The 13,855-nt window shown below is 36.3% G+C and overlaps 1 protein-coding gene across 3 annotated transcripts in view; it reads right to left on the bottom strand.

The window, feature by feature from the left end:
• Nucleotides 1-13,855, bottom strand: part of IleRS (Isoleucyl-tRNA synthetase) — a 77,490-nt gene that overhangs the window by 30,567 nt on the left and 33,068 nt on the right. For all 3 annotated transcript variants that reach the window (XM_083130959.1, XM_083130957.1, XM_083130958.1), the window contains exons 9-12: nt 11,734-11,924; nt 8,874-9,074; nt 5,339-5,536; nt 2,950-3,088 (exon numbers count right to left, since the gene is read on the bottom strand). In XM_083130959.1, the coding sequence (XP_082987085.1) occupies nt 2,950-3,088; nt 5,339-5,536; nt 8,874-9,074; nt 11,734-11,924 (729 nt within the window). The remainder of the gene's footprint in view (nt 1-2,949; nt 3,089-5,338; nt 5,537-8,873; nt 9,075-11,733; nt 11,925-13,855) is intronic.

Genomic DNA, 13,855 nt, shown 5'->3' on the forward strand with positions numbered 1-13,855 from the left:
TTTTCATATAGATATCTGCACATAATGAAATTTCTTTTTCTGTTGACTTAGATATTTTAACTGATTCTATATAATTTGAGGTCGCTGATTCCAAATATGTAGTCAGAGAAAGTGTATCACGTCACAATTTTTCACAAATCACATTTCAAAATTTTCACAATATTATAATACTGGTCTAAACTCCAACAATTTTCCATATAGATATCTGCACATAATGAAATTTCTTTTTCTGCTGACTTACATATTATAACTGATTCTATATAATTTGAGGTCGCTGATTCCAAATATGTAGTCAGAAAAAGTGTATCACGTCACAATTTTTCACAAATCACATTTGAAAATTTTCACAATATTATAATACTGGGCTAAATTCCAACAATTTTCCATATAGATATCTGCACATAATGAAATTATAGGACTATACATAAGGTGGCGGAGCTGATAACAGGTATTAAGTTGCATTGTTTGACAAGTCACATTTCAAAATTTTCAGAAAATTATATCCGGCTACATTCCAACAGCACTTGCAAAGAGAATGCGACGTAGTCAGATGTCCATGCCGAGTATCACGTCACGTTGTTTAACAAACATACGTTTCTATTTTCTCAATAGGGAGTTCTTAATGAACAAAAAGTTTAGGTAATTCCGGCAAATTGATCAATTTGTTTCACGAGCACATACAGTCAGCACCTGATGCCTGTACTTATGCTAAACTTAACATACACCACAGAATAGCACAACATGCATACCTACTTAGGCAGAATTTTTCGTTTCTTTGATTTTCTGGAGTACGTGACCTCAGGAACGTCACGCTGCAAGCACCAGCAATAGTCGGCCATCATGTTTTCATTCCATCTCTCCTGATATCGGTGGTCCATGGTTTTTATGTCTTGGTGGAAGCGTTCGCCCTGTTCTTCACTTACGGCACCAAGATTGGACGGAAATACATCTAAGTGGTTGTGCAGGAAGTGAAGCTTGACACTCGTATTTACTCCTAACTTTTGAAACGTCACCAACAAATTTTCAACTAGAACCTCGTAGTTGTGCGCCCTGAAGTTTCCAAGAAAGTTTGTAATGACATCAGAAAAGGCACACCATGCATCTTTCTCTGTGCGGTTCATTGTTTGTAAGAATTCTTCATCTTTCATTAGCATCCTTATCTGAGGACCATCAAAAATACCTGCTTTTACTTTCTCAGGCGTCAATGCAGGAAATTTTGAGCAAATGTATTTAAAGCAAGCCCCATTCTTATCCAGAGCTTTTACATACTGCTTCATTAATCCAAAATAATGTGCAGTGGAGGAAGTAACACTTTCTTAGGATCAACAAGCGGCTTGTTCTGGATGTTTTTCGCCCCGACTTCAAAGCTTTTCCTGGCAGGCCACAGTCTTCGTACCCAATGTTCGTTCCTTGCTCGACTGTCCCATAAATACAAAAAGCATGGATATTTCGTGAAACCTGCTTGTTGACCAAGTAACATTGAAATGACCTTGAGATCTCAGCACACAAGCCAACTGTCATTTGCATACTTTTTCTTTCGAAGCAGTTCTTTCATTGTTTCGTAGCTTTCCTTCAAATGTACGGAGTGGCCAACAGGAATGGATGCTAACTTATTGCCATTATGCATCAACACACACTTCAAACTCCTCTTGCTATCAATAAAAAGCCTCCATTCTTCTGCATTATACGTACATCCCATAGCTTCGATTAGTCCCTTCACATCTGTACAATAGACATATTCTTCGTCCCTTTGAAAATATCTTAATAGATGCCTATCTCTGTCCAGATACATGAAGGTTGTTCCAGACGCTAACATATTTCTTTCCTTCTTTTCTACACAGGTCCTGCATACTTTATGAGGTGCCCAGGATTTATCTTGGTCACCCAATTTAATCCCGAAATATGCACTATACGCTTTCCTTACAAAGTTAGTAATATTTGTCCTTTGTTTTGAGGTTAACAATGTTCAAATAACTTATTTAAATAATAATCACTATAATATTCCATGTGCTGCCATCTTGTGACCTCTTTACGGACTACGTTGTTTCATTACTCTAAATATACATCCCTAATATTAGATAATTTTCTATTTTCCTCCGAAACCTGACGTGACAGAAAAAAACGGATTTCGGTTTTGGATTTACCACCCTCGAATTACTAAAGAACAACCATCAGCCTCCAGTCAGCAAAATGGACGTAGACCAGTGTAATCAATAATTTTGCAGTTCATTTCGCATCATTTCGTGACAAAACATGGTAGGAAAATGCACCTCACATCTTTCAGAAACATGAAAAATTAACATTACAATGAGTTATTTCACATTTCGTGTTTTCCTCAAAAATGAAATATGCATGCCTCTAGTAATAGCAGATGAAGACTGTGAATATGATTGCTGTATTTGAATGAAGATTTTTATTGCATGTAATAAAAGTAAATGTTTCCAATCTAAATTTGACTTTGTATTAACCTTAACAGCAGCAAAATGCAAGTTTATTTACTACAATTGATCCCAAAACTTAGTATATTTTGTACTGAATCATGCACCATGAAGTGTCTTTACAAGAATACATATTAAAATGGAGGAAATGTACCACAACAAAGCTAAGGAAAAAGTAATTCCACCATTATGTAATTTGTTGTCTATTTTGGAAGTAAAACTTCCTGAACGTTGTTCATGTAGTCATACAAATAGTATAACATAACTTTTTAATATTTCAATGAACTATCTGTAGAACCTCTGTGTATGTCTGATTAAGATACAAGATTCTGCTCCACCCAACAAGGTCACAAGTACTTTACAAAATTGGAAATTTTTACCAAACTAAAGAAGGTTCAAAAAATAGTTTTCTGATGTTTTATCTAATACAAACGAAACAGAATTCATGGTTTTGGTGGAAAAAAGGAGGACCATTGGTTAGGTATCTGTTCAAGAATTTGTATCTACTTACCTCCATTGGGTCTGGGTAGTTTTTCTTTCTCTTTGACATCTTCTGACCATCGGATGCTAAAACTAAGCCGTTGGCAATCAGATTTCTGAAAGGAGGTTTGTCGAACAAGGCTGTTGATATCACAAGGAGTGTGTAGAACCTGAAAATGTGACATAATAATATATGGAGATCTATTGAAACTATTGTCAGTTCACAATTTTAAAGGGTACAGTCAAGTGTTTTGGTTGCATATGCATTCCGCATTTTATCAGTTAGTCAATAAAAAATGAGAATGAATTTATTACATGTCCTTGACATTAGGCAGAGCCCAGGTGAAAATGATACTTTTCAAAGTAGTCTCTGTCCAGTTCAATGCACTTGTTTCCATGAGTCTGTCAATCTTGGAACAGTGATTGAGCCCATCCTTTGACTTCGCCTCTCCCTTCTTCATGATAGGTAGGGGCATGCATATTTCGTTTTTGACGAAAACATGAAATGTGAAATAACACATTGTAATGTTAATTTTTCATGTTTCTGAAAGATGTGAGGTACATTTTTCTACCCTGTTTTGTCACGAAATGATGCAAAATGAACTGCAAAATACGAAATAGACTCTTAAACACGAAATTTACCGTTTATATACCGATGCGACACTTTCTGAAGTCTGAAGTATCCTGTGAGTTATGCAATTCACAGAAAATTGATCCCTTTATACAGAAAAAACTTAATATTCTGGTAATGATTTAATGTGCTATTAGAAGGGATATGTTTATTTTGTGTAATAGTGCAGTTTTTAAATCAAATTTGGGATTATATTCACATTTTTAACCTTTACTCTGCCGAGGTGGTCGCCAGAAAGTAACCCCGGTTTCGCCGAGGCTTTTGGCGGGAATTTTAAATTTGTACACTTATTTGACAAAAAATGTTATAAACTCTTAGACTATTTGACCAATCTATTTCGGGTAACTTTTGTTTTTCAGCTAAAACATCAGGGCACGCAACCATGCAGAAATCAAATGCCAAAGCCAATAAGAGGGGTTGGGTGGGCCACGGCCCCAACTTTCAATGAAAAAAATCATAAAAATGTGGAGTTTTTTCACATATTCGATAATGTAATGCACCCAGGAACATGAAATGACTTTCATTTGGTTGAGAAAAGACCATTCTTTGAAAATGAGGCTAAAATTTGCCTCCCCCTTCCCAAAATAGCGAGGGAAGAGGGGGCAAACTCCCCATTTTTATGATTTTTTCATTGAAAGTTGGGGCCGCGACCCACCCAACCCCTTTTATTGGCTTTGGCATTTTGATTTCTGTACGGTTACATGCCCTGATGTTTTAGCTGCAAAACAAAAGTTACCCAAAGTAGATTGGTCAAATAGTCTACGAATTATAATTTATTTTGTCAAATAAGTACGAATTTAAAATTCGTGCCAACTTCCATACATTACTTTGGAGTCAGGGGGGAGGAGGGTGCATCCACATTACATGCCAAAGCTTCCATTAACTCACAGTAAGTGTTTCCGACCTAAAAGAGAAGTATCAAGATAATAAAAAAACAGGAATTTTGTAATCAGCTGCATGGTCGATATTTCAAACAAAATACGAGTAGCACCTTATATTCGATGGTCGATATAGCAACGAAAATACGAGTAAAGGTTAAAACCAAAATGTAATTTTATGTAACGGTTTTTCACCACTATAACAGCGAAATTTCATTTTATTTACCGCTTTTGAACCCGAAATTGATTTTGTTTTTATTCCGAAATTTTGCTTTTTTATTTACCAAAAATATGTGCCTCTAATGATAGGATATAAAGAAGAGCCTCAATTATGTTTCTCAATGTTTCTTTATTTTGATTTTTTATGCCATGTTTCCGTTACTTTGGGCTAGTCACAATGATAAGGATGAGTGATGATTAAATTAAATTCATAATGATGCACTCACAAATAACATTCCTGTCCAGACTAGGACTTGAACCTGGAAAGGTTTGTGCACAGTCACTGAGCTGGCACATTTTTCAAGGGACTGAGTTTAAAGAACTTGCACTGCAGGAAAATGTATAACATTTTGTTTCTTTGGGAACAGAAAAGTAAAAATGTAAAATCCGGGAAAGTAATATTGGGGTTCCACTCTACAATGATTGTTTCAGTTAATCTCGGTTATCATTAGTTTAATATGTGATAGATAGATTGGTTTTGTGAAGATTCACTCTCAACAATGATAAAAAGAAAGATGGATGCAATTTAAAGAAATAATCATCAGTGTTAGTTAAATAATATCTTATCAATATGGAAATGCTTGCGACACTCCAAATATAACAGATTTATAATCCAGATTTTCACATTTGTCTAAAATTTTAATATTGTTGATTCTAGTTGCAACACTTGAATGTTACAGAATAGCACTTACCACCCCCTGGTTTGATCTATTCCTTCTGCAATAAAATCTGCTGGGAAAGAATCCTCAAAATCCTTCTTCCTTTCAAATGGATAGTGGAACTGAGCTAGTGGCATGGAACCAGATTCAAACCAGCAGTCAAATATTTCAGACACTCTTCTGAGGGGAGGCTTTCCTGGAATCTTAGATGGGATGGTCAAATGGTCAACGCTGAAAGCAAAGAAGCAGCAACGAAGATAATGATTCATGATGGATGCAGTAAACACAGTTTAAATATCACCTACGTGAAGTTTCATGTTTCTGCATTGCACAATTGGATAGTTTTATTTTTTTCAATTAATTTCTAAGGCTTACTGCCTTCATTCACAACTATTGAATTGTGGAATGCGGAAACACGAAACTTGACATAGGTAAGAAGATACGGTATAACTGCATATTTAAATATCATCAACTGCTAATTGATAGGAGTTTTATCAATTATGATGAGTAGCATCCACTTGCACTGCTCTCCTAATATCGGACATAAACCTGTTAGTAAAAACAGTTCTAATTTTGGTGAATTAAAAAGATCAAAAATTTGATTATAACTAATATTATAAAAATCAACTCCTTATCAAGAACAAAGTAAAATACATTGAAGAAATTAAAACCACCATGCAATTGATAAAAGCTAAAGCTGTAAAGTGGCACTCAACGCAAAGATGGACGAGATAGCACACAGAACCACAGAGGATTATATAGGCTGTGGGTCCACGTAGCACACTTGTTTACAGGCAAATGCAGTTCGTAGGTGCACTACATGCAATCAATTGATTGGTTGAATTTTTAATGCTTCCCCAGAAAGTCAGCCCTTACTATCCAATTATTGACAAAAACCAATAAAAATGATACCATGTAAAACAATAAAACTACTGATGAAAAGATTCTCTCGGGCTATCAACCAGGTGAGTTGTGGAAATGATTCCAAGCTTTCGAGAGCTAATGTCACTCTCATCTTCAGCGACATTAGCTCTTGAAAGCTTAGAATTTTTTCCACAACTCAACTGGTCGATAGCCCGAGAGAATCTTTTCATCATTCGTGGCCAGGAAAGTTTCAAGACTTACAATAAAACTATTGTCTTATCAATGTAATTTTCAAGCAAGAAGAAGTTACATATTCTGAAATATTCTCGGACATGTAATTATACTATATCAATTTACTGTAGTTTTGCTTAAAAACACTCAAAGAATTAAATATAGCTGTCATTTAGTCATAAAATAAATTTTTCATGTAATGCTGGTGCAAAATAAATAAATGCTTTCAATTTAGAATACGTGATTAGACTGTTGCAAAGTATCACACAGCACTTTTTGAAAGTTCCAGATCTATATCCGGATTTGAAAGTTCCAGATCCGAAAATCCGGATCCGAGAGTTTCGTATCTCAATCCCATTATAATATTACCACACCTTAAAAGGTATTATGATCTTCGATTACAAAGAAATTTTTTGTTAGTTAGTCCTACACGATTTTTTTTTCAAGTGTTGTTCCTAAAATACTTAACTACGCATCGGCTAACACACTTGTGCACAAAAATAATCTTACTTGTTTAACATACAAGGGATGGACAAAAATATGTAAACACCTGCAGAAATGCACATTACCTTTATTAATATCGAGTAGGACCACCTTTGGCATGCAGAACGGCCTGCAGTTGACGTGGAATGGACAAATACAGGTCGTGCATGGTTGTCAAAGGGATGTTGTACCATTCTTCCTCCAAATCGGCTGCAAGTTGTTGTAGACGATGGTGGTGAATAGCGGGCTCGCACCTTGGTCTCCAAAACCGACTAAAGGGCTCAATAATATTGAGGTCTGGGGATTGTAGAGACCATGGCAGATGTGACACTTCATCTTCGTGCTCATCAAACCAGTCCTGGATGATGTGAGCTGTATGAACAGGGGCTCTGTCATCTTGAAACACGGCATCACCATCTGGGAACAAAGTTTGCACCATGGGATGCAGCTGGTCACTCAAAATGGTTACGTAGTCCCTGGCAGTGACATGTCCATGCAGGGTGGTGATGGGTCCGGCAGATTACCAGGAGATGGCTGCCCGAATCATCACTGAACCACCGCCATGCTTCACTCTCGGTAACAGACAGTCTGTATCGTACGCTTGTGCTGGCGTTCTCCACACGTACACTCGGCCAGCAGTTGGAAACAATGTAAAGGATGACTCATCCGACCAGATTACAGTCTTCCACTGCTCCATTGTCCAGTTTTTATGGGCGTTGCACCACTGTCTCCGTCTAGCAGCATGGTCAACAGTGACGAGTGGTTTGGGAATTGCAGATCTGCCATGGATACCCTGCTTGTGGAGTTCTCTTCTGACTGTTTTGACACTAACAGGGTTTGTAAGCAATGTATTCAGCTCAGCAGTGACTTTTGGAGCCGTGGTGATCTTCTGCTTGGTCCCAGTCCTACCCAATTTGCATCTGTCTCTGTCACGCAACACACACTTGCGTCCACGCTGGTGCTTCGCTGATGCGGTTTTTCTGGAAGTCTCGTAGGCAGTCATGATCTTCGAGACTGTGCCTATTGATACACCAAACATTTCCTCTACTTTCGTCACGGAACCTCCCACCATACACGCACCCACAATTTGCCCTCTTTGAAACTCTGTCAGCTCAGACATGATTCACAATAACCTGCACGGACCGGTCAATGAACTGTAACTGGCCCATCTGTCAGGTTGGCCAGGGTGTATACCTCGCAGGAAGTGCCAGTGACCACAGCGCCACCTACCATTCAGACGCAAATAGTGTTTGAAATGGCTACCTGTTTTATACCAGGTGTTTCCATATTTTTGTCCAACCCCTGTAAAATGTCAGAGGTGATTTTGTAAATGCCATTGAAATGAATATGTATTCATTCGAATGTATTTGAAATGGAAACACACATAAATGTCAGACATTCCATTCCAGGATGAAACCTTTAACACATTTAACAAGATAGAAATGTTATACAATTATACAATTGTTCTACAGTTACAGTTTTAAAAATTAAAATAAAACATTATAATATATGCAGTGTTATATAATTACAAAGTGTAAGACTAACAAGGGAGGTTATCTAGATAACCTCCCTTGTAAGATAAGTTACCTTGTAAGTGTATTAATTATAAATCGCGCACGCGTGCACACATATTAGCAGGTAACAATATGTTATAAACACATACTTACTTTCCAAAGAAGAGCTCATGTGGGATGGCCAAACAGATCCGGATCTGAAAAATCCAGATCAGTTTTGATCCAGATCCGTATCCATGGATCCGGATCCAAAAAAATTTAGGATCCGGAGCCAACCGGATCCAGATTTCGGATCCTCCGGGATCCCGATCTGGCCATCCCTAGTCCAGACTACACAAAATTATCAGCTGGTATCAGTAATTACATTCTAATCGATACTTCCTGAAACTGACACCAGTTTTATCAGCCAATAATGATACATCAGCATTGGTATCAGCTCAACCTAAGTATTAATGCAACAACAGAAGAGCAAGTACCTTTCACGATGCAGATCAGTAATTTCCTGGCCAGTTAACTCACTCAGTTCCTTGATGCTGCCCACGCACACTACTTCTTCTCCATCAGGTGACATCCATATGGGAATGGGTGTTCCCCAGTACCTGTTGCGGCTCACAGCCCAATCTCTTGCCTCCTTTAGCCAATTGCCGAAACGCTTTTCTTTCACAAAATCTGGCACCCTGAAAACACGAGATTACATGTACACTGGAACCCCGATTTTACGGTCCTCGGTTTTACATTTTCCTGCATTATACAGGATCTGGCATACGAGTTAGACGGTTTTGAAGTGTGAATAACAAACTTAATTTTCAAAGGTACAGAAATGTATTACTACAGAAATACAGGTTATTGTATGCCATTTTTATTTACCATAACAGTTTGTGTAAAAAAAAATGATGCCTTCAATTTACTTCTATACACATTCGAAGGCCATTTTCCTTTCCTTTTAAATGACCTACGTAAGATATTGAGTAAGCACTTTGTCCGTTTGAACAATTGAAATAAATTAAAATCAACAATCGGCGATCCGGTGAGAAGTTGGTGTGGTCTAATTAACTGTTTGTCAGCCCAGTAAGCATGAAGCCCTGGAATGTGAAACATCGAGCATTTGTTGTGGAGGGATTCTTCAAGACTGGAGAATCTGTATTGAAAACGCAGCATCTTTTTCGATGTCATTTTCGTGTGGCACGCCATGGGCGTGTAGCAAGCCGCAACACTATCCTCAGGTGGGTGCAGAACTTCAGAACTTTTTACCAGGACTTCGCCGGCTTCGGCGTAGGATAAATCAGCAAGACATATGGTTCCAACAAGATGGAGCAACGGCTGACACATCTAGATCCTCTATGGCTGTTGTTCGTCAACTTTTTCCAGGACATGCCATTTCCCAGTTTGGTGACATACCCTGGCCTCCTCGGTCACCAGACCTTACAATCTGTGTTTTTTTTCTGTGGGATTCCTAAAATCCAAAGTGTATGTGAATAAACCTCACACATTAGACGACCTGAAGCTTGCAATTAGAGATGAAATTGCAAACATTGATGCTGAAATATTGCAACTTGCCGTCTGCAATTTCTTGGAGAGGCTTCGAATGTGTGTACACGTAAATGGAAGTCATTTGAAGGACATCATTTTTAAGTCGTAAAGAATTGCCATGGCAATTGGCATACAATAACTTAAAATGGCATACAATAACCTGTATTTCTGTAGTAATACATTTCTGTACCTTTGAAAATTAGGTGTGTTATTCACATTTCAAAACCGTCTAACTCCTCTGCCAGACCCTGTACATTCAATATTCATGGTCCCAATAGAGCAAATTGCTATAAAATGTTCCCCGATTTTACACTTTCCTGCATTTTAAGTTTTTTCAGCTTGGTCCCCTGACAAAAACGTAAAATCGAGGTTCCAATTGTATTTTGTGGTGACAAGAAATTAGGTTTCCAAATGTTAATCTATTTTTACATCCATCAAATTTAGTTTCTAACTTTCTTAAAGAGAGAAGTCAATCAAGAACATAGTTATCAGGAAGAAACATTAATAGTTGTCAGTTATTTTACAAAAAAGTTATCTCTCCGGTTTACTAAGGGTATGTATTTTCCTGCACAAGGTGTTTTCTTAGAGTTAAAGCAAACAAATGAAAATGTGAAAACTATGTTAAATAATTTGTGTAATGGGCTTTCTTAAAGTGCTACCACTCATTTTTTCAAATCAAATTGCTTGACTATTCTGGGAACTTCTAAATACATTTTTAGAAACTCCATAAAAATTTAATTCACTAATAAATCAGTATTAAGTCCTCAACTTTGCATTCTATTCAGAGGTATGAAGTTTAATCAGCAATGCTGAAATAAATTAACAAAAATAAAATGTAAATACATTTTTAAACAAGATACAGTGAAATCTCGATTATACAGTGGAACCCTGATTTTGTGTTCACCAGTTTTACATTCTCACTCATTATATATTCAATTTTGATGGTCCCAACATAGCAAAATGCTATAAAAATTTTCCTAGATTTTGCATTTTCCCGAATTTTAAGTTCTATGAGCTTGGTCCGCTGAAAAACTTAAAATCGAGGTTCCACTGTATACCCTCCCCAGATGCAGAAAAATGTGTAATGGCGGAAATAATCCAGTATTTTATTGTATTGGGACCAGAAAAATTAAATGTATACTAGAAAATGTAAAATCTGGGAACATGAAATCAGTGTTCCACTGAATCTCAAATAAAGAAGACAGTTGGAGGTAAAAGTAAAATCTGTTTTCAGATCTTTCATCCCAGCAAGTAAATAAATCTTAAAATTTCCCATGATTTCATGGCCAGTAAAAAGCCCAATAATCCAGATTTTGACAATGAACATGAGGGGCCACTTCCAAAGTATTTTAAGAATTTCACTGTAGTGTTAATGATTTGGTGCCTGGTTTCAAATCTACTTGAAAATCCCTTTCAAATCAGAAAACAAAAGCATGCATTTCACTACAGACTAACATCTGAACTTTTTGGTCCTGAAGATTCTTTTTTCATTGTAGCAACTCAGCTGAAGCTTATCGTACACTGTCGAAGTCAAGTCCCTTCCTGTTCTCAAAAAATTAGATATTCCAGAATTCCACTTTCATGACAAATAGCACTAATGAACAACTACAAGGCCATGCTAAATGGAAACTGTAGTAGCAGCTTTAATACGAGGAGGAACATTAGTCTCATTACTTCATTGTAAGACTTAAACATTAGTTCCATTGCCTTATTGTCAGACTTTGTAAGTACCTTAGTCTATTATTAAATGAGCCATTCCTCCAGTAATTTTATCTACAACTTATGAAATATATGGAAGATAATTACCAGTAAGTTTTCTGGTTTGATCTCAGGAGCTGCTCCGTCATATGCTCCACTCGAATGAACCACGAGGGAACAGCTTTGTAGATCAGGGGTGTTTCTGATCTCCAACAGAATGGATAACTATGCTTTACTGTGCTAACATGTACCAGACGTCCAGTTTCTTTTAGCTTTTTGATTATGTGCTTATCAGCATCCTGAAATGAAATGTACATATCTCAGAGCAAAGACTTCAGTGGTTACAGTAACTGATACATAAAACACATAAGAAATTTCTTTATGCATATCTAATAACAGCATTTATTTAAATTAATGTATTACCTTAGAATGGAGATTGTCAACAATTATATGTTGAATGTCGGCTTATTGGTAAATTTGCCAATACACTGTCAATTTACTACTGTTAGCATCAGCTATGAAACTGAAATATATGTATACAAATATATTTTTGGGATGGGAGAGATCAACTGGTACTCTTATTGGTATCGGCCAATACATGCATATCGGTGTATCATTAAAATTACTGATATAGTTTTACTGGTCCATTATAACTATAAATAGTATCTTAGAATTTAGTGCAATATTCTGCCATTTTGTTTATAATTTTTATGGATATAAACAAATAATTTCCATTCCCTACTTTTTTCTAACGTAAATGTCTAATTATTTTCTTGTAGTTTACGGTTATTACAAGCATAAGAAAACGGTTTTTCTTTGTGACGTTTCAGGAGAACACACGCTCCTTTCATCAGACATTTATTTTCATTTTGACTAAAGATACAGTTATAACAATGGTTAGTAATTTTTAAACAAAAAGAATCCGTTATATAATGGACGTTGTCAATGTTACATTGTTGTAATATAGCAACTTAACTGTGAAAAAAAAAAAAAAATTATTCATCTATTACGGGGAGAGAGGTACGTACCTTCCAGAAATATCAAATCAAGATTCAAACAACACTTCAGAGAATCAGATTTTTGAGAAGATGCAAGTTAAACAATATAGTGCCAAATTTTTTGAAGTGGAAAGTTAGAACTCGTAATACCTACACCAGTGAATTTAAAGGCAAGCTACAAATGTTAATGATAGGACGACTAATGAGGGACTCGTACTCAGAATTGGACAGCCTTTCTCGAAAGACATATGATCTCCACATCACCTTGTCAAATTCTTTGCATCCACTCATATGGGATAAAGTAAACAGAGCTACACAACAAGTTGTAGAACACTACAGCAAGCTTTCAGAAAGGAGACTTGATAGGAAATTCTACCAGCTAATTCAAGAAGAACAAGTTACACACAACAACAATGAAAGAAGAGAAGCAGTTAATGTCACTGGTAAAATAGAAACTAAGAACATTGACAACAGATTATTTATAAATCTTACGGATATTGAGGTACCTGATGAGTATATACAAATCTTTCAATTCGGAATGAAATTTGCAGTTGGTAATGCTTATATACACAAAGAAGATTTTGTGATTTCAATAGAAAAAGCACTGAATTTCTTAGATGATGAGGAGGAAAAGAGAAAATTACGAAGTCTCACACATGATGCTCTTGATGAACGGTTAAGTTTTGAATACAACAGAAGAAATAACAGAGGTCCAAAATACACAGAACGGGAGAAAGAGCATATAAGGTTGGGGAAAAAAGTTCATGGCTTCAAGATCTGGTTGAAAGAAAACAACATTTTCTTAATAAAATCAGACAAGGAAAATAAACCTGTCCTTATCCGAATTAAGGACTATAAAGAAAAAATGGAAGAATGTTTCAAAGTAAACAATTTCACAGAAACCTCTCGAAACCCTATAAATAAAATAATAAATGAGGTAAAGAAAGTAATTGAAAGCAGTATCACGATACCAAGGGAAATGAAGAAAAAACTCATTGTCAAAAATTCAACCCTGCCAATTGCCTTTGGACTACCAAAAACTCACAAACCAGGAACTCCAATACGACCCATCATTGCAACTTTCACACATCCTGCATACAAACTATCCAAATATTTAGTTGAAAGACTTGCTATAATTAAACAACAAACACCATTCAGTGTTAAAAATGCATATGAAGTGAAACAGAAACTAAAAAATATTGTTTGGAATAATGAGTATCGTATTGCAAGTT

This window comes from Lepisma saccharinum, chromosome 11 (assembly GCF_977018435.1).
Source record: "Lepisma saccharinum chromosome 11, izLepSacc3.1, whole genome shotgun sequence".
NCBI lineage: Eukaryota > Metazoa > Arthropoda > Insecta > Zygentoma > Lepismatidae > Lepisma > Lepisma saccharinum.